Source organism: Ostrinia nubilalis, chromosome 19, assembly GCF_963855985.1.
Source record: "Ostrinia nubilalis chromosome 19, ilOstNubi1.1, whole genome shotgun sequence".
Taxonomy (NCBI): Eukaryota; Metazoa; Arthropoda; class Insecta; order Lepidoptera; family Crambidae; genus Ostrinia; species Ostrinia nubilalis.
In genome coordinates, this window is record NC_087106.1 from 8,612,655 (window position 1) to 8,634,627 (window position 21,973).

The 21,973-nt window shown below is 44.0% G+C and overlaps 2 protein-coding genes across 4 annotated transcripts in view; both read right to left on the minus strand.

The window, feature by feature from the left end:
• Nucleotides 1-21,973, minus strand: part of LOC135081163 (brain tumor protein) — a 666,947-nt gene that overhangs the window by 396,411 nt on the left and 248,563 nt on the right. The gene's annotated exons all lie outside the window — the stretch shown is intronic.
• Nucleotides 5,583-6,361, minus strand: LOC135080953 (uncharacterized). Its single transcript, XM_063975674.1, has 2 exons — nt 5,744-6,361; nt 5,583-5,624 (listed from the first exon to the last, which is right to left on the minus strand). The coding sequence occupies exons 1-2, from the start codon at nt 6,359-6,361 to the stop codon at nt 5,583-5,585; spliced, it is 660 nt and encodes a 219-aa protein (XP_063831744.1).

Consider the following 21,973-nt stretch of genomic DNA (forward strand, 5'->3'; position numbering starts at 1 on the left):
CATTAATTTACAATTTATTAACTGGCACGCGGTCACATTACTCGTACCTATGTGTGAAACATACTTTTTAGTTAGAGTCAAACTTTAATAAAAATGTCTTTCTCTCTTTGTCTATAAAACTAAGGTCTAATCGAACGTGAACCACATTCGTCTAAAAACATCTAACTTTCTAAAATGCATTACAAAACCCATTAAAATTCGCATAGTCATCTAAACCGACCGCTAAACTGCAAATTACTTTTATAACATACAAAAACAAAATCAGACAGATGACGTAACAGACGTGACATCAATGTCCGAACGTAAAAAGTCTGACCGCGATGACCATCGCCGATACGCTCGAAAGTGGATCTTAAGTTGAAGACGATAGCATCCACTTTCTTTTCGCGTCGGTTTCTAGGCTACTTTCACTGAAGTAATGCCAATGTCAGCTGTATTAGCGTTATACAATGGCTGTATTACGGCTGTTGGCGTAACGTCTAGCACGTGGGCTTATGATATAATGTAAGCGAGAACAGAAGACTTACTGCTTACTATAATCTGTTATCTTTAAAGAGTATTAATTAAGTATTCTTATTGGGGTAACTCACACAAGACGCCGCGAAGTAAGTGTAAGACAAAAAAAATTGTTGGTACATATTTCCCAAAGCTTTTTGTATTCTAACTAATTCTAAGTTGGTATTTTAAGAACTTTAATTAAATAAGAGTCTGTGAGTTTATGACTTTAAAATAAGTGACGCTTGGGTACTAAAATATCTAATCTTAAATACTCTACTTGCATTGCCTTTTTGTACCTCCGGACAACGTAAAAAATGTTCAAAAATTGCATGTTTTGGACATTCTCGTAGTAGCAACTATATTGCCATTCTTCGCTTAAATTATGAAACAATGTTTCTTAATATGTAATTGTGTTTCGTGAGTGCACCCACTGCATCTTTTTATTCTGTGCGATTACCATATTTATTTGTTACTAAGGTTTGCGAACAAAATACGATTTAGCGGTTTGGTTATGACATTTGAATGTGACGTGTTTATTATCGTTGCGGTCGAACCGAAATATTGACAGCTTTACTGATTTGGACTGGATTGCTTTAATATCGTGTCACAGCAACTTTACTTTTTAGTGTCTAGCTAGTCCTTATGTGAGGTCGTATTTGGTTGCTGTTTTTTCTTATTCGAAAAGGCAGATTTTTGACTGCAGCCTATTCTTCCACATAAAATACGGTTTGCTGCTTGATAGATGCTTGGTAAATGCATATTTAACTTATGCTCTCGTAATGGTGTTAAAGGAAGAAGTTAGTGAGTTTCAATTTCTTAGTTGTTCGCAAGAAAAACGAGTTATGATGAAGTGTGTGAAATGTTATCAACTCTATATTAAATTAATCAGTGACAAATAACAAATAAAGGCGTATGTCAAATATAAAGACGTTAACCAATTTATGAATATAACTAAGAGTTATAAGAGAAAGTAAGAATACGTACCTAAAAATGTTTAGTTTGTCGACTATAACCTTCGCTGGTTTTACAGCACATTCTAGTAGAACTCTTAGAATGTCATTTATAGGTTCTTGTTGTAGCTATAATTTAAGCTGACAGAAACCAGTAAGCCAGCTGCGTTTGCGCAAGCCAGGATTCGTTGTGTAAGCGACTTGTAATGCGAATGGCGGTACTGGCGTAATCCTGCGATCAATAGCTAATTTAGAGGTGTACAATGGCTTGTCAACTGTCAAATGTCAATTGTGTCATTAAACGGTGATGTGACCGACCGTGAACTGTTGTCGTATTTACTTATACTGTTTATGCCTTGAGATCAGTATCAGTATGATTATTTTCTTCTTTGGAGTGGAGACTAAGATCTGTATTACAAAAGCACTATCTCAGTCATACATTCTATGCTGTAATTGATCCAAATATTGGAATTAAATCAATCAAGTCTTAGAATCGAGACTTGATCTTTATTATGTTGCTCCAGTAGAAATACTTTGGTACACATTTCAGCACATCAACTTTGGGGTTTCATGCGGTGGCGTTCCCCCAAGCCAAATGAAACACCGGTTAGCGTTGAGACGATGTGTAATCGGTTATCGTTGTACACAACACAAAATGTCACTCTAAACACAGTTTGGTAATCAGCGTAAACATTGCATGTATCACAAACAGCATACGGTATGATTAACTTATGTGCAATTACAATAGTTCGTGGAACGACCAAAAGTAGCTCCGAGTGAGCGGGAAAATGTGAAGTCCCGTTCCGTCAATTTTGACAGCTTGTGTCAGTGATGCGTTCAGAAATCCGAACGCCACACCACCCCCCCACGGAGAAGGATAGGTTAAGTGAAAAATATATATTCGTTTAAATCTTTGAACTTAACATGTCGACCGGCACGAGTAGTGTAGGACCGCTTCTCAGAGCTGTCGGCTGTTGGTTCAGGCTGAGGAGGTGCAGGTGGTAGAGTTTCTGTAGCTTTTGGCTGGGAATCGTATAGGTTTTCAGTAGTATTGTCGGTGTAAGCTGGCTTTACGCGATCGATGCTTACATTAGACTTTTTTCCTTTGATGTTGATGGTCAGAGTCTTGCCGTCATGGGAGCGTTCTATGATCGGGTGCGGACCAGTATAAGGAGGTTGTAGAGGACGTCGAACTGTATCGTCCCGGAGAAAGACGTGAGTAGCTGTGCTCAGGTCTTTAAATATGAAAGCGGACGGTTTGGAGTGACGCGAAGCAGGTATGGGTCTGATATCTGCCATTTTGTGACGCAGTTTCTCAACAAAGTCAGATGCGTTTTCGGGTGAATGGATGCTAACGGAAGGTGCTAGCATTTCTCCCGGTAGACGTAAGTTTTCACCATATACCATTTCTGCTGCTGTGGCCTTGATGTCTTCTTTAAAGGCCGTCCGCATGCCCAGTAGTACAAATGGTAAGGATGTAGTCCATGTGTTATCGTGGCACATGAGAGAAGCCTTCAGCTGCCGGTGGACTCGTTCAATCATGCCGTTTGCACTTGGATGGTATGCTGTCGTACGGATCCGTTTCGTGGCGAATTGAGCCATGAGGCGTCGAAACAGGTCAGACTCAAATTGAGTACCTTGGTCAGTTGTGACGGTAGATGGTACGCCAAAACGGGAGATCCATTCCTTGATAAAGGTAGCAGCGACTTCCTCTGCCGTGATGGACCGCATTGGCCAAGCTTCTGGCCATCGAGAGACTCTGTCTATGGCTGTTAAGCAATAGCGGAAATCGTTACAGACTGGCAAGGGACCGATGATGTCAATGTGGACATGAGAAAAACGGCCTGATGGTTCATCAAAACTTCCGAGTGGTGCTGAGTTGTGCCTTGAGACCTTGCTGCGTTGGCAAGCTGCGCAAGATTGGGCCCAACGACGGCAATCTTTCTTGATAGAAGGCCAGACGTATCGGTCTGTTATGAGGCGGGATGTCGCTCGTACGCCAGGATGACTCAAGTTGTGCAGCATGTCAAATGCTGCACGACGGAATGGAGGGGTTAAATACGGCCGAGGCTTCCCAGTAGAAACATCGCAGAAAACAGCCGTGTCGCTTCCTGGAAGAATGATCTTGGAAAGTTGCAGACTAGAGGATGAAGTAGTAAGTAGGTCTGCAAGTTCCGGATCCTTGTCTTGTGATCTTGCCAGGGCTTGATGGTCTTCTTCAAACGTTATGGCTTCGATCCGCGACATGGCATCAGCTACTACGTTTTCTTCTCCTCTGATGTATTGGATGTCTGTGGTGAATTGACCAATAAAAGATAGTTGATTAAGCTGAGGTGGAGGGAGCTTTTCTCGACGCTGTGCGAACGCGTACAGAAGTGGTTTGTGGTCCGTAAAGATGGTAGTATGCTGCACTTCGAGAATGTGGCGAAAATGCTGGACACTTTCGTAGACAGCTAATAATTCTCTGTAATAAGTTGGCCACTGCGTTTGTGGTGGGCTCAACTTTTTACTGAAGAATGCGAGGGGCTGCCATTCGCCATTTATTTTCTGTTGAAGTGCTGCGCCAATGTGGGAACTGGATGCGTCAGTGAAAAGTCCAAGGGATGCATATGGAGCTGGGTGAGCTAACAAGGTTGCTTCGGTGAGGCTATTCTTGCAGTTGTGGAAAGCAAGTTCCAGGTCTTTTGTCCAAGGCACAGGTTTCGAACCTTTAAGTTTGTCATTAGCCAGGATGTCAATTAAGGGGGCTTGATATTGCGCAGCTTTAGGTATAAATTTTCTGTAATAATTGAGCATACCTAAGAATCTGCGGAGTCCTTGGGCTGTTTTTGGCAATGGGAAGCTTTTAATGGCCTCTATCCGGTCTGTTGGTGGTTTGGTGCCTGCAGCGGAGATGGTATATCCTAAAAAATTCACTTCTTCGGCTCCCAGTGTGCATTTTTCACAGTTAATGACTACGCCATATTGATCTAAGCGTTGAAAAAGTTGGTTTAGGTGATTTTCATGCTGGTCACGGTTCTTGGAGAATACTAGTATGTCGTCGACGTACGGAAAAACAAAGTCTAGTCCTCTTGTGACTTCATCGATGAATCTTTGGAAAGTTTGTCCGGCGTTTCGGAGTCCAAAGCTCATATATGGAAACTCAAACAGTCCAAATGTGGTAATTATTGCTGTTTTGCATATATCTGGTGGATGGACTGGTATTTGCTGGTACGCCTTTACAAGATCGATGGTACTGAAAATTGTAGCACCACGTAGGTTGTGGGCGAGATCACCAATGTGTCTTACTGGATAACGGTCCGGTATGGTGCGGGCGTTAAGGGCCCGATAATCGCCACAAGGTCTATAGGTGACATCTTTCTTTGGGGCCAGGTGGAGAGGTGATGACCATGGGCTGCTAGATGGTGTAGCAGTGCCTGCTTGGACCATATTTGTGAAAGCATCTTGGGCTGCTTTAAGCTTTTGAGGGGCCAAACGACGAGGTCGGCTGGAAACGGGTGGTCCATCAGTTGTATTTATGAAGTGCACCGTTTCATGTTTGACTTCACGTGGAATCCCAGGAGGTTTGGTTATATTTGGAAATTTACATAGAACTTTGTAGAATGGTGAATTTCTGTGGTCGGAATGGACTGCTTTGACACCGATAAGTTGGTCTGCGGGTGCGACGTGAGCTGGGTTGGATAGACCAGTTTTACCATCCACGATTCTTTGATTAGCACAGTCAGGAAGCAGGTGGTAGTATGCTAAGAAGTCGGAGCCAATGATGGGATTGCTCACATCAGCAACCACGAATTGCCACAGGAAGTCCCGACGCAAACCGAAATCTAGTTTTAAGTTGATGGTGCCATATGTTTTTATGCAGCTACCATTAGCAGCACTGAGATCCCAGTCGGATGGCCTTCTCTGGTCGCGTAGCCAACGGTAAGGGTAGCAGCATAAATCAGATCCCGTGTCAACAAGAAATTGGTGTTTGGTAGTCTTGTCCGTGACAAAAAGGCGGCGACCATGAGGATCAATCGAGCAGCAATCAGTACCCGCCATTACTGATTGCTGGTTGCGTTTTCCGCTGCCCAATTGCACGGAGCGGTGCATTTTGAAGCTTTCTGTCTAAAAGTCCTGTGATACCAACAGTATTTAGGTGTGTTTGCTCTTGAATTCTCTTCTCGTCTTCGGTTTCTGGAAGTGGAACGGGATCGTGAGGTGTCACGTTGTTGCACCGTTAATGCTGCAACTTGTTTTGTCAAGTTTTCCACGCATTCCACGAGTGAGCTTAAAAGTGTTGGTGCACTATTGACTGCGAAGACGTTAGCAGGTCCAGGAGTGACTTCTGTAATTCTATCGGCCAGATCTGCCAATTTGTCCAAGCTAAGATCGGCCTGTGCTGCTAGAATTGCTTGTACCTGGTTGGGCAGTCGACGAAGCCATAATTGTCGTAAAAGCCCTTCGTCTTTGAGGGTTGATCCAGCAAGAGATTTTAAGTGTCGTAAAAATGTCGAGGGCTTCCTATCTCCCAGTTCCTCGTCACTGAGAAGGCGTCGCACACGTTGTTCCTCTGATGTTGAAAGACGCCGTATTAGCTCTTCTTTAAGCTTCAGGTATTTGTTTTCTTCCGGAGGGTTCATGATAATATCTTCAATTTCACCTATTACTCTTTGATCGATAGCCCCAATAACGTGGCTAAATTTAGTCATATCTGTAGTAATGCCGGCAAGATGGAACTGAGCTTCGACTTGCGCGAACCATATAGTTGGTCTATCAGTCCAAAACGGCGGAAGTTTAACCGATACTCTGCAGACTTGGTCATTTGAACTTTCCTGTTTAGGTTCTAGCCGTGCTTTTTGAAGATCCGACTGTAAAATTGCATTTTTAGCTCTTAGCTCTTCTAGCTCTGCTTGAAGCTCAGCATTAGCCATGGTTGGTGTATTAACAAATGCACGGCAACAGAAAAGGAGAATCTAAAAATAATTAAAATTAATTAGTGAAAGTATCCTTCTCCGCAGGTTAGAGGTACATAACTAACAATTATAAGGAAGATGCAAGTATCTCAAGCAGATTACAGTTAATGTACAGTGAGTAGAGATGTTCATAAACTATAGCAAATAAATAAAATTAAATTGTATTGTAAGTTTCATAAAAGTTATTAGTTTTGTTTTAAATCAATAATTACACGATATGTCAAGGAGCAGTGCAATACAAACAGATGTAAAACATTCAAATACACACACACAATGGTCATAAATAATTAGCAGGCACATCCAATATAAGAAGTATGGCAGCAGGGTTTGTGCAAATACTAATTTTTAGTTGATAATGCAGTTTAGTATTGGATATAATTAAAGTACCAATTTTATGAATTTTATGAAATAGCAAGAGTTAAGAAATATAAGTATTTGACTGTGCTTCAGGACTAATTTTATTTTAAAGCAAAGAGTTTTCAAGTTTTAGAGCTAATTAAAAATCATTCATTGAGACAACATTGATTAGAAAGTAGTAGTAGTAAGCACGATTTGTATGAATCTAATATTACAATAAATATTACTTAAAGTGACTATGTTACAAGAATAATACACGTTTAACAATTTACAATTATGTATGTAAAGAGAACAAGGTGAGGTAAGAGTCTTTGAGCACTTTCTGCAACTTGGATTTGAGTTATTGACAATGTGTTCGACGCATTTAATGCACAAATTTGGAAGAGTTAGTGGTAGGTACTTGCGTGGCAGGAGGCTTTCGTAGTCACTTCACTTGGACAGGTAGCACTTTGTGAATCGTGATTAGCGGTTCGGAATTCAGGCACACTACACTGTAATATGTATCCCAAGCAGGTAAAAGGGCGTAGGGCGGGCAGTTGTCTCGTGGTCGTGTCGTGTAGGTAGATACTCGATGGTTAACCGGTTATCGGGTCGGTATGTTCTGGATTCCTTTATCACTCAATAGGACGTCTAATTGCGTGTTGGTGATGAGAGTCCAGGGTGTAATTTCACGTCGGGGTCACCAATGTGGGATATGATGCTCAACCACAATAAGGAAGCTAGATGTTAGTGCTTCCTTCCGAGCGGGTGTTGTGCTCGGGGACCAAGGTCCAATTTACACCATCTTGGTTTGCCTATATATACTTGGCAGGATATAAAACTCCGTCACCGCGATGCAGGTTTGTATGAGCGGCGGAGTGTGCCATAGTGAAGTAGTGACAGCGCCATCTGTTGGTCACTAGTTTGTAGTGGCGTCGCCACACCACTCCCCCCGGAAGAACCGAAGGTGGATGACGTCAGGATGAGCTCAGCAGTCTGTGCGTGATGAGCTTACAAGTGCCAGTGTGCTCAAGTCTGCGGTGAGTCGAGACGAGCAGGTTGCGGTGCTCTATCCACGGTGAGTCGGGATAGTGAGCGGAGGCGTCTTCGATGGTCGGGCGTGGAGCTGGGCCAGAGCTGTACCCGTGACCAGTGAAGTGACGGTTGCTTGCTGCCGAGGAACCAGGAAGGTCGGTTGCGATCTGCGATGGTCCCTGAAGGCTGGATGCTGGCTTGTTGAAGACTGGAGCTGATCACGTCGGGGTCACCAATTTGGGGTTTCATGCGGTGGCGTTCCCCCAAGCCAAATGAAACACCGGTTAGCGTTGAGACGATGTGTAATCGGTTATCGTTGTACACAACACAAAATGTCACTCTAAACACAGTTTGGTAATCAGCGTAAACATTGCATGTATCACAAACAGCATACGGTATGATTAACTTATGTGCAATTACAATAGTTCGTGGAACGACCAAAAGTAGCTCCGAGTGAGCGGGAAAATGTGAAGTCCCGTTCCGTCAATTTTGACAGCTTGTGTCAGTGATGCGTTCAGAAATCCGAACGCCACACAACTATCATAATATAACAAATTCCTCAATCAATAACTCTTTTATAATGCGAACAGCCAGGGACTGGAATTCGCTGCCTGCCTCTGTCTTTCCCGAAGACTATAATCCGGGCCTTTTCAAGGCGAGAGTGAATAGGCACTTACAGGGCAGATATGTACCATCCTAGACTGCATCCCACTTAACACCAGGTGCGATTGTGGTCAAATACCTGCCTTGTTATGCATAAAAATCCGACCTTATCTCAAGAAGAATTATGTTCAAAACCGCTTATCAGTAGTTTTCCTACTACTCTTTGGAATTCTATCGCATCGACAATTGACTCACAAACATTACAAATGTGACCTCTATTAGTTCAAAGACTAAGGTTTAACATGCTGTTCACAAACATTTCCAAATATAGCATCTGATTCCCCAATAGTGTCACGTTAGTCGTTTCGTGCATCGTCGCATGCTTAAGATGGCGAATTGTAAGATGTACACTGTACTAATGTTAAAAATGACTAAAGCAGCTGAATTTGACTGACCGTCATTTACGGTCAAATTGGTCAAAAACAAGTAATAAACTGTCAAAAACTGTGGTATTCTGGATTTAACACATATTTTAAGAAAGTCCAAGACATGCTCTAAAGGATTCTTGTCTGGGGATCTTGCCAGCCACTGCATCATGGATATATCCAAATGGTTTAGATATGCCTGTACTGAGCGAGCACTGTGAGATCGAGCATTATCGTGAATTAGACTAAAGGAGTCTCCAATAAATGGAGTAAATGGCACATCATGTTTTTCTAAAATGTTCCTAGTGTACCATTCGGAAGTCATGTTTCCTCCATTTACCACCACTAACTCCGTACGAGCTCTTAAACATATCCCTCCCCACACTAGAATTAATCTCCCGCCATATAGTTTTTAAAATTGCATTTAATATTAAAAGACAGAACTAATGATATTAGGGACGTTCCTATTTATTATCGCATCGATGCCACTCAGCACCTTCTACGAGTAAACATCTGATATTCAGGTTCGGACCATTTATCCATTCACCCATTAATTCTTCATGGTAGAAGAATTTAACCTGTTGCTACTGGATACCATTCGAGCCTCAACGATCCCATAAACCGATTCTCAAACATAAATTACCGTGCGAAATAATCTAGAAGCAATCACGTGGTTTCCCAGTAAATCTAATCCGAAGACGACTACAAATTCAATTACATCTGGAATTTGTATTAAGATGGCGCAATCATCTGTCAATCAAATGGAGGACAATCGGCTGAAACTAACTGTGAAGATGTTTCTGAGAATATCATTGGTAAATACATACTCGTATTACGTACCTACGTATACCAAGAATTTCAATATGCTTGTGTCGAATTTCAGTACACTTGTTAAAAGAAATTGTGTTTGTAAGTAAAATGATTTCACCTGCAAGACAGTTGACATCATATACATAGATCGTTTCATCCACGAAGACGCGCCCCACCATTCTTCCGCTAATGTGAGTGAGCTAGTGTTATCGGTACACGCTAAAGCATCCGTGCACTTGCACACGCACACTACAATAAAGACGCTCGGATTGCTCGGATCAAACTCCCCGCACCCCGCGCTTCCCTTGACCAAAACTTGGTGGGGCCTGTCTTCCTGGATGAAACGATCTATAAGTAAATTGATATACTTTTTCTGAGCTGTCAAAACGCAATTTTACTTGTATGGCAAACGGTTAAGCTATGAATTCATTTTTTCACTAACTAACTTGACTGTTCTTGATCTCTGTTCTCTAAGAGCTACGGAGCTCTTAGAGAAAAGCAAGACAGCTTTATACGGATACAGCTGTTTTGATTTTCTGGACAACTGGAAGATGACTTTACGCACAACAAGTCAACACAATTAATTAATTAGGTATTCATTTTTTAAAAGATGCCGAATACGTTTGTGTAGCTACAGCCTAAATCGATGTTAATATTGACAATATTAAGTCCGTGTTGGACACAGCCGATGCCTTTTTAATAAAGTGAAATCCAACGGATAAACAAAATCGGATTTCGAATGTATAAATCACAAAATTAAATAACGTTCTTTCTCAATTTGAAATTCAAATATGCCATTTCGTCATTGCTTCCGGTGGACAAATCAAAAATCATATTCCGTATCGCGCCAGAACAATCGCAAGGCGAGACGTCAATAAAAAAGTTTACAAAAACCGTCCAAAAAGTTATTGACTTCCCTTTTTTGCGCGGACCGGTATTGTCCTATAATGGCGTACTGGCCGTTGTATTGTTTTATTTTTTATTTTTCCACGCTTCGCAGATGGAAATTTTAAATCTAGAATAGAACACACGGCGTTGATCGTTGGCTTTTAATTTCAAAATGCGCACTTAAATAATGACAACCATAGACTAAGAAAGTTTTTTTAATCTAAGGCTAAAAATGCACCATTTTACTTTAACTATAATCAAACGTCAAAAGTCTGTCAAACTCTATACGAAAACACCGGTTATAGTTATAGTTACGGTTATAGTTAAGGCTTAGTGGGATTTGTGGCACTTCTACTCCTTTTGCAACTTACTTAATGATTTATTGTATAATCTTTTCTGACTCTTTACATGAACATTTTCTATTAACCTAAGAATTTCTTTGCTTTTCTCAGTACTGCAAACTTTGCTAGCGTCTCAAAGGCTTTAATGATAGATCGCCCGGTGCTTTGTCCTGCTGGAAGCTCTTCTGGAAGGACTGGTCTTTTGTTCTAAACGTCCTGCCAGAAGATTATCGCAAGTCCTGCCCGCAGTACGCAATTTGTACGTGTTTGCTTGCTGGTCCTTCCAGCAGTACGGTGACCTTCAAATTTGAACTCATCCTCACCAGAAGTAGTAAACACTTGGTTTGTGTTTATTAAATAAAAAGTCATGTCGTAGAATCATTTTGTTTAACCAGTATTTTACTTTTCTTAATATATTATAAACTTGTTTATCTTCTTTCAACTTAACTAATAGGAACTATAATAAGGAACTTTAAATTAATTACTTTGGTACGTCACTTTGTATTAGAAATTACACCTATCACTTACAAATACACTACAAATTAAAAACAAAAACAAGAAATAAATTATAAATGTTTCATTAGGCTGGAATACTTAACATTCATTATAATATTATCGCCAAAATGTTGCCGACTCCACGCCCGGCGCGTCAAAATGTGTCGCGCGAGCGCGAACGCGCTGCCCCCGTGTATACTCGTGCGCCATCGGGCTCCGACTAACGGTTAGTCGCGTTTTTCGATCTTGGGCACTATTGGGTGAAAGAGAGAGAAACACTCTATTTTTTCGTGTAAATTTGAAATTTGTACAATGTATACTTACGAAACTGTGATCTTTTAATTTTGCGTCCTACCGGAAGTACTTTAAGTCCTGCTGGCAGGACTCCGGGCGATCTATCATTAAGATTTACAGTTTAGCATAAAAAGATAAGTCCCGGGAAAACTTGCAAGTTAAGTGGGGTGTAAGTAAAACGTAAACTTCTAGTTTAGTTAGCCATGTGCTTCTGTAAGATTCCGAGGAAGTTTCAATAGAGCTATTTGGAATTTAAGTTGAAAATACATCACTAAAACGGGTTAAAACACCACAATTTCAACTAAAAAAAACTAGGTATTAAAAAAGACTGCCTTAGATGTAATTGATACATGACTTATGGACTCCTTTTTTTTCTATTTTTTAATTTAAGGACTCAAACCCACACACAACTTGTGCACGACGGACGGCCTCCGAATCGTACCGTAAAATAGTTGTAAATAATTGTTTCGTTTTTGTTTCATAGTTATTTCGTTTTATAAAGTTTGTATAGTTTAAATTTCGATAATTTCGTAATACAGTCCACTTTCTCTTAGTTGGTTCTCAATTAGTAATGTGTCGAGTCCTTAATTACTGATTAATAGGCGTATGTGGGACGTTGGAGATGTATAAATCATAGTTTATTTTAGAAAACCATAGAAATGAATAATTTGATAGCCCTTTGTTTTATGTATATCGATTAAACCTGTAATTTCGCATAGTTATGTATGTCGAGTCATATTTATAATATGTAAATTAGATAGATAATTATGTGTAGATCTTTATAGTTATTTACTTTTAATTGGTGATAATCTTAATTAGCCATAAAGGCAATTAATGTAAAATAGTGTGGCCAAATGAGCCCTAATTTTTGTACAAATGCTTTATTAGTAATTAACCCTGTACCTGTGTACCTTTATTTACCTATCGAATAGTAAGAAGTAATTTGTCTGAAAATAAATAACATAGATTCCAAAGAATAGTGGAAGAGCTAATTAGAATCCGATAAGAATTAGGTCAAGGTCATAGTTAAAAAATAGGTCACCGAATAGATAAAAAACAGGCTCTCTATACGGTATTGCCGCCCAGGGGGGGTCTAAATTAGAAAGAGAGGGCAATAGATTTGCTGTTTCATTAGAGCGAGAGGCAGCTAGGTTTTCTCACTCTAATGAAAGTAAATAAATATCGGGGTGCCATCCGGACCCAGTCAGTTCCGCGTTTTCTCCTCAACAAGCTACAACACCAAGCTCTCGCCACTGCTCCGAGGAACCGGTCACAGTCTCAACCACAACCGAGTTATTATTTCTGCGCTCCCCGCCCCCTTCGTCTCGCTCTCCCGCTCGCGCTGCACCCCGCATCGCGCCGTGTCGGCGTACGGTATCAAGGGTCCGCACAGGGTTGCAACCCCATACCGTCCGGCACATTGGTCCATTGGGAGCCGGATTGGACACTTCGGCAGCAAAAGCGAGTGGGAAATTTCATCGGCTTCATAACCGGAAGCAAGGGGAGCGTAGCAAAATGCCGGTGACTCGGAGTAGAGGCAGACCCGCGGAGCCGATCGAGGCACAGGAGCGCCCTGAGGAGAGCGCTCCCGCGACCGCGTCACAGTCAGTGGTGGCCCCGAGGCCGTCAGCGCCGGAACCGGTGCGGCATATCGAGCCGCCCGGCTCCCCGTCGGAGGCGCCACCACCACCGCCAGCACCGTCGTCGCAACAGCAGCACGACGACGCAGCAAGAGCGTCGTCGACGAAATCCGACCGTGCGCGAAGGATCGCGCGCGCCAAACAGAAGATAGCCAGACTCAAGCTGGAGCTGGAAGAGGCCAGGCTTGCCGTCCTGGAGGAGGACAGCCAGGACGGCGAGTCGGTCGCATCGGGTGAAACGCTGGGCCAGGCGCGAGTGGCCGAGTGGCTGAATACAGTGCCGCCGCCACCGCCCGCCGCGCCGCTCAGTGCACCGCAACAGTCTACAGGCGTAGCACCGCCGCCCGGCGTGCCACATGCACCGCCGCCCGGCGTGTCACACGCACCACCGCCGCCACCCGGCGCGCCACACGCGCTGCCGACCGGCGTATCGATCGCACAGCAGCTCGCCGCGCCGCTATCGGGCGTGGCGCCGCCGCACAGCGTACAGTTGAAGCAATCGTCGTCATCGAAGCCGCCGCCAGCAGCAACGGGGTATCATCGGTCCGAGGGACAATTCGACCTTAACGAGCTGGCGGCCGCCATCGCGCAGGCCGCGCGCCCACATGGGGCCACGCCGCGATTCATCGGAGAACTGATGCCCTTCGGGGGCTCACATCTCGACTGGCTCGCCTTCAGAGCGGGCTATCAAGAAACAGAGAGATACTTCACAGAAATCGAGAATACAGCCCGCCTGCGACGGGATTTGAAAGGAAAAGCCAAGGAAGCGGTTAGCAGTTTACTCATAGTAAACACTAGCCCGGCGGAAATAATCGGCGAACTCGAGACAAGATTCGGCAGACCGGAGACGATTGCGCTCGCCGAGATCGAACGACTTCGCAACGTACAGAAGCCTACAGATGCGCCACGGGACATAATACAGTTCGCGAGTCGAATAAAAAACAGCGTCGCTACACTCCGCGCACTCCAGCAGCCGCAGTACATGTACAATCCGGAAGTGGTCAAGCAAGTGACAGAGAAGCTGACGCCGTCGCTGCGGTACCGGTGGTTCGACTTCAGCCGGGACCAGCCGCCAGAGGAGCCGGACCTCGTGCGCCTTCACCGCTTCGTGACCAGGGAGGCGGAGGCGTGCGGGAAGTACGCAGATCCCGAGCTCGTCGGCGGCGCCGAGGAGCAGCAGCAGCGCGCGGCGCCACGCAACCGGCCGCAGCGCGCCTACAACAGTCGGAGTGACAGCGAAAAGTGCGACAACAGAAGCGAAAAGTGTCCAGTGTGCAGTTTACCGAACCATAGCGCCGACAAGTGTAGAAAATTTGTGCGTGCGAACAACAGTGAACGATGGAGCATAGCGAAAGCGGATCGACTATGTTTCCGTTGCCTGAACCCCAGGAGAGGGGGGCATAAGTGTGAAGACCGTCAGTGTGGAGAGGACGGCTGTGAGAGGACCCACCACCCATTACTGCACTTCAAGAGACCCGAAGTGCCAGCCAACCGGAGTGAAACAGTGACAGCAGCAAACTCATCTGGAAAGTCAACCGTAAGTTTCCTCAAAATTCTACCAGTGACAGTGGTGGGCCCCAAGGCCAATATAGACACATTCGCACTATTAGACGACGGCTCGACAGTCACACTCATAGACGAAGACCTGGCTAAGCGCGCGGGCGCTACAGGACCCATAGACCCATTGAGCATAGAAGCTATAGCGGGGGCCCGCGTCACGCGTACCGACTCGCGACGAGTGAAACTTGTGCTACGAGGGCAAGATGAAGAGCACTCCCTGCGAGGCCGCACTATCAAGAACTTACGACTGGCGGCCCAGCACATTGACCGAGACTTGTCAAAATATCAACACCTTCAAGATATCGAAACGCGAGTGCGGTATGCGGAGGCGCGGCCCACCATCCTGATCGGGCAGGACAATTGGGAACTCCTACTGGCCAACGAGGTACGACGTGGCGCCGCAACAGAACCGGTGGCGTCCCGCACACCCCTGGGGTGGGTGCTCCACGGCTCAAGCAGCCGGAGCCTGGGGCACACAGTCCACCACGTATACAGGCTCAATGAAGAGAGCGACAATAGAATAGAAGAAATGATCAAGAAACATTTCGCAATCGAATCGTTGGGCGTGACGCCCAAGAAAACGCGCGCCGACCCCGAAGAGCGGGCGCTTCGCATCCTGGAGAGTGAAACCATCAAACTGCCGACAGCGGGCTACGAAACGGGCCTACTTTGGGCCACCGACCACCCCGAGCTGCCCAACAATTACGACCAGGCCTTGACGCGCCTACACAGCACAGAGCGCAAGCTGGACAAGCAGCCGGAGCTCGGGGCGGCGTACGAGCGGCAGATGACACAGCTGATAGAAAAAGGATACGCAGAGGAAGCCGCCACCGCACCATCGACCACCGGGCGCATCTGGTACCTGCCTCACTTCCCGGTGCTCCATCCAGCCAAGCCCGGGAAGGTGAGGCCAGTCTTCGACGCCGCCGCTCGCACGAAGGGTACGTGCCTGAACGACCACCTGCTGTCGGGTCCGGACCTCCTGCAGTCGCTGCCGGGGGTGCTGATGCGCTTTCGCCAGCACGCCGTCGCCGTCGCCGCGGACATACAAGAGATGTTCCTGCGAATACAAGTGCACGAGAAAGATAGAGATGCGCTGCGCTTCTTGTGGCGCTCACACCGGCGGGAGGGACCGCCCACAGAGTACCGGATGAAGTCGGTCATCTTCGGAGCAGCCTGCTCACCGTGCACGGCGTTGTTTGTCAAGAATCACAACGCCGAGCGTCATCGGGCCGACCATCCGGACGCAGCCGAAGCCATCGTGCGTTATCACTACATGGATGATTGTCTCCAAAGTTCCGAAACAGTTGAAGAAGCGGTATGTGGCTCTGTCCACATGCCTCACCACCCGAGCCATGCACCTGGAGGTCGCGGCCTCGCTCTCCACCGACTCCGCCGTCCTCGCGCTGCGCCGCATGATGGCGCGCCGAGGGCAACCCTCCGAGACCGGCACCAACCTTCGTGGTGCCGACGTCGAGCTCCAGCGGGCCGCCCTCCAGGCGAGCCGGCAGGAGGCCGCCAACCACCTCATCAGATGGCGCTACATACCGCCGAGCGCACCGTTCATGGGCGGGGCGTGGGAACGCCTCGTCCGGTCCGTCAAGGACGCCCTCAGTACCGTCCTGCGCGAGCGTCACCCCCACGAAGAGACGCTCGCCACTCTGCTTTGCGAGGCAGAATACACAGTCAACAGCAGACCACTGACCCACGTGTCAGTGGACCCCGACGACGCCGAAGCCTTGACCCCCAACCACTTCCTACTCGGGGGGTCGGGCCGTATCCAACAGCCGGGGACGTTCACCGAAGCAGACGTCGCCAGCCGCCACCACTGGAGGCGAGCTCAGCGGCTAGCCGACGAGTTCTGGGACCGCTGGGTCCGAGAGTACCTGCCGGAGCTCCAACACCGGCGGGAGCCGCACGGGAGCGGAGCACCGCTCAACATCGGCGACCTCGTGCTCATCGCCGACTCCAACCTGCCACGCAACGTGTGGCCCCGGGGGCGCGTCGTCCAAGTCTACCCTGGGCGCGATGGCATCGTGCGCGCCGCCGACGTCGCCACCCGCACCGGAGTCCTGCGCCGCCCCACCAAGAAGCTCGTCGTGCTGCCCACATCGACCGTCGTGACACCGAGTGAGGTGTAGCGCCGAGTCAACCAGCGCTACACGGCGGGAGAATGTGCACGACGGACGGCCTCCGAATCGTACCGTAAAATAGTTGTAAATAATTGTTTCGTTTTTGTTTCATAGTTATTTCGTTTTATAAAGTTTGTATAGTTTAAATTTCGATAATTTCGTAATACAGTCCACTTTCTCTTAGTTGGTTCTCAATTAGTAATGTGTCGAGTCCTTAATTACTGATTAATAGGCGTATGTGGGACGTTGGAGATGTATAAATCATAGTTTATTTTAGAAAACCACAGAAATGAATAATTTGATAGCCCTTTGTTTTATGTATATCGATTAAACCTGTAATTTCGCATAGTTATGTATGTCGAGTCATATTTATAATATGTAAATTAGATAGATAATTATGTGTAGATCTTTATAGTTATTTACTTTTAATTGGTGATAATCTTAATTAGCCATAAAGGCAATTAATGTAAAATAGTGTGGCCAAATGAGCCCTAATTTTTGTACAAATGCTTTATTAGTAATTAACCCTGTACCTGTGTACCTTTATTTACCTATCGAATAGTAAGAAGTAATTTGTCTGAAAATAAATAACATAGATTCCAAAGAATAGTGGAAGAGCTAATTAGAATCCGATAAGAATTAGGTCAAGGTCATAGTTAAAAAATAGGTCACCGAATAGATAAAAAACAGGCTCTCTATACGGTATTGCCGCCCAGGGGGGGTCTAAATTAGAAAGAGAGGGCAATAGATTTGCTGTTTCATTAGAGCGAGAGGCAGCTAGGTTTTCTCACTCTAATGAAAGTAAATAAATATCGGGGTGCCATCCGGACCCAGTCAGTTCCGCGTTTTCTCCTCAACAAGCTACAACACCAAGCTCTCGCCACTGCTCCGAGGAACCGGTCACAGTCTCAACCACAACCGAGTTATTATTTCTGCGCTCCCCGCCCCCTTCGTCTCGCTCTCCCGCTCGCGCTGCACCCCGCATCGCGCCGTGTCGGCGTACGGTATCAAGGGTCCGCACAGGGTTGCAACCCCATACCGTCCGGCACACAACTTTTCGAATGGCGGGCGATTGCTGCTCTATATTGAAAATCGGTTACAGCTTGAAATTTTAAAGTCACTTTTACTCTGTGGGCATTTATAAATGAAAATTGTTCTGAATTTGTCACTATGAAATGCAAAAATAAGTTACTACCTAATTATTTTTCTTGATGTTTTTTTTGAGTTTGAAATAATTAAATTATCAATTATTTTTCTATAAACCGTGGTGTTAATTATGTGATTGATAGCTATGGCCTTGTATAGTTAGTTATACATATAGTGTGTCAATGAACGATATGAAAGTAGGTACAAACATCAAGGTTAATACCGTGGTTTCCCGTGAATTTAAAATAAAGGCAATAGAGACGATTTTGCCGACGGTACCAGTTTTGTTATATGTTATAGTGTTTAAACAATATCGATACAATTACATCACTAATGCTAAAAATACAATGAGCCAGGTCGTGTGTGGAAACGACAAAAAGCCAACCCAAAGTTGACCTCCAAACTGTGTAGTCCGAGCGTTGACTTTAACGAAAAATCTTTGATCATTTGACGGTTCAAGGATCAAGGTACCATTTCCTTTGCACACTTAATACTACCACCAGCCAAGATAAAATAAGCTTTATTTTTTTAACAATAAGGTTCATAGTGCTTTTTCGAAGCAGCAACAGTAATTTTGCTACGGAAGTGCTTCGCAAATTTTCGCAAAGTCCGTTCACCTTATGGGTCGAAAACACGTAATTATGGTGAGGTTTTCCATGACAAATGCCATTTTAAAATTCTAAGCGGTTTTATAGGTTTTTAATTGTGGGAAAATCTTATTGCCAGATGGTTTATCGGATATAATGGTGTGTTTTGAATTACTTAGGTTTGGATTGAAATAATTTTTTATTACTTTTCATATTTTAACCGCTTCTGTGGTCTAGGGTCCACCTGCTTCAGATGCAGAGGTCCCGGGTTTGATGGGGGGCAGATTTTTCTGTTCGGTTTGGTTGGTGGTAGGGCTTGTTCTAAGTCCGCCTGGCTAGTTACCACCATCTTACCTAAGTCTGTCGCCATAACAACAATGTTAACAGCATTGTTGTGTTCCGGCAGTTAGAGGTAAGATAGCCAGTTCCTCCGTGGTTGAGGATTCCGGGTGAAGCTCGCTTCCACCTTCGGCCTGATCGTCACTTACCATTAGGTGAGATACAGGCCAAGAGCTTCCTCGTCGTAGATAAAAAAAAATATCGGTTTACGTATAAGGAATAAATGAGACCGAGTATGGAGCCTTTGAGATTATAATTTAGCTTTTTAACAAATTCTAATTCTCAAAGGCTCCATACGGAATTATCAATGTTAGGAACACAAACATCAAAATTAAACACATTATAATACCCGGTTTTACCTAAAAATGTACTTGTTTAATTTAAACATTTTGTATAGAATAAACAGACAAACAAGGCCTTTCTAAAATTAATTGAAAAACGTGGTAGTGTTAAACCTGCATTTTCTTTTGACAAAAGTATACACAAATAATATTCATATACAACGATAGTGTACCAATGATATAATATTAATTCAAATACAATTATATTATTTATTCTTAGATGTTATCAGCTCACAGCTGGACACGTTAAAACACGTTTGTTCGTGGTTTTTATAAAATCGACAGCTCATCAAGCTTTACATTTTTGTTGCAGAATAGACCTTATTACGACTATGTAAGATACCAGTGTAAAGCTCGACGTGCTCACAATCTCCATCAATAGCCCAATCAGTGAGATATGTGTATTTTGAGAAGTGATCTATCATTTTGATGATAGACTAAAATGAGAGTTCATTTAATTAAACAACATCTAGATATGACATCTAGTGTAGATGAAATAGGTTTGATTTTGCAACAAAATGTAGGTAGTTTAATGATCTGTTGATTGTACGAATGGCCTTGAAGGAAACTTTAACCCGTTTTGCGTAGCTTATTATGAATACAGACTTAAAATGATGATATTTGGACTACAAATCCAGCTTCTGCCATGTGGTGGATTCATATCCAGAAGGAAATGTTAGGTATAAATACTAAGGCTCAGTTGCACCACCTAACTTTGACCGTAACTTTAACGATAACCGGTGTTTTTATATGGAACTAGCTTTTGCCAGCGGTTTCACTCGCGTGAAATTTAGTTTGTCACAGATCGTCATAATTTATAGCCTATGTGTTAATCTGGGTTATAAACAATAATACTGTAAAGTTTCATCAAATTCCGTTCTGTAGTTTTTGCGTGAAAGAGTAACAAACATCCAGACATCCAAACTTTCGCATTTATAATATGAGTAGGTTTTGTTAGATTTTTGACGTTTGTTAAGGTCAAAGTAAGATGGTGCAACCCAGTCTAAGACATTTAACAAAAACACTAGTCGATACGGGACTATTCCCACCTCTCGTTCCCATTGCAATTCATGTGTAGCCAGGATCTACTGCTTGACCGCCAATAAAAACCCAACCAGTGAAGGTCAAACACTAGTCGAAGTATATAGGAAAAAACATCTTTAAAACGCATTTAATGTGCCATGAAAATGATATCTTATTATTAAACAATTTAATTGACAGTTTTACAAAGTTCTATCCTTGTGACAGTTTTACAAAGTTTGTCTCAAAGCGCTAGTTGGGCCTAAAAGATAAGGAGACAAAGAGCGCTTAATGGGCTATCATTTTAAATTATGTATTTATTGTGACGTTTATAAAGTACCAAATATTGGTCAATTTATATTTTTATTTCTTTTTCAAACAAACCTGAAATGAGCACACACTTGCAACAAATTTTTAAATGGAATTCAAGTAAATAACAACGTGACATCAGATATTTTTATCACATCGTAAAACCTTAACTAGCTAATAAAGTTTCGAAATGAATAACCACGTTCCAAAAGACTATTAGGTACTACGAAGGTCAAGTTACACCCCAGGGTGCGAACTGCGAAGTGACTGCGTGTGTAGACTAAAGGTGATATCACACTAACACCGCGGGGTAAAAGGCTTTAGTTAACCAAGGAAAACGCAGCGTGGGACGTCCACCCACAAGGTGGACCGACGACCTGATAAAGGTAGCAGGAAGGTGCTGGATGCAGGCCGCTACCAACCGTGCGATGTGGAAGTTATTGGGGGAGGCCTATGTTCAGCAGTGGACGTCCTATGGCTGAAATGATGATGATGATGAACCAAGGACTTCTTCATCCTCTATTGGACTAAGGCCTCCCCCGAAGATTTTGACAACGACCTGTCCTCAGCTGCCCGCATCCAGGTGCAGACGACAGCACATCAGACTATACGTTTTCGTTGCAAAGTCGCCCTTATCGCAACTACGTCAGATACCACAGTGTTTACGTTGACGTGCTGTCGACGGTACATCAAGTGACCTTCACCACATACATAAAGAATGTATGAAAATTTTAGTTTTTGAACGTTTCCCGCTAGGGACGCTGTACAATCCGTCATACATTTAATGTCAAGTGAGCGCGTTTGGATCACTCGATAACTTTTCTGCCTCAATAGCCATTATTTCTACGAGCTATGTTCAGGGCTTCTTCGTGTAGTTTTGATTTTGAATGGAAGAATAAGTGTAAAAATGGTCAAAACAAAACTTAAAAAGAAAAGAAAAAGCTGGCAGTTTACTTTATCGTAGTACTATTTCCGTGTTCGGACTTTTGCAAATTGCCAAAAAAAATAAATAAAAAAATCATACTTTTTTTAACCGCAAGAAAAATAAAAGAAAGTTGCCTTGTCTTTCTTTTCAAAAAATGTGTTTCCTTACATTCTTCAGCTTTAATGAAGAGAACTAAAATAACACCTATTGCGTACCACAGTGTGGCTTAAGCCCAAACTTTATTAATATTTTAATCAGTTTTAGGGACGGTTTCCACTGGGAATAGATGTATTTGTATAGTCAATGTGAAAGTTGACGTAACTTTAATGGGATGCCTCAAGGTC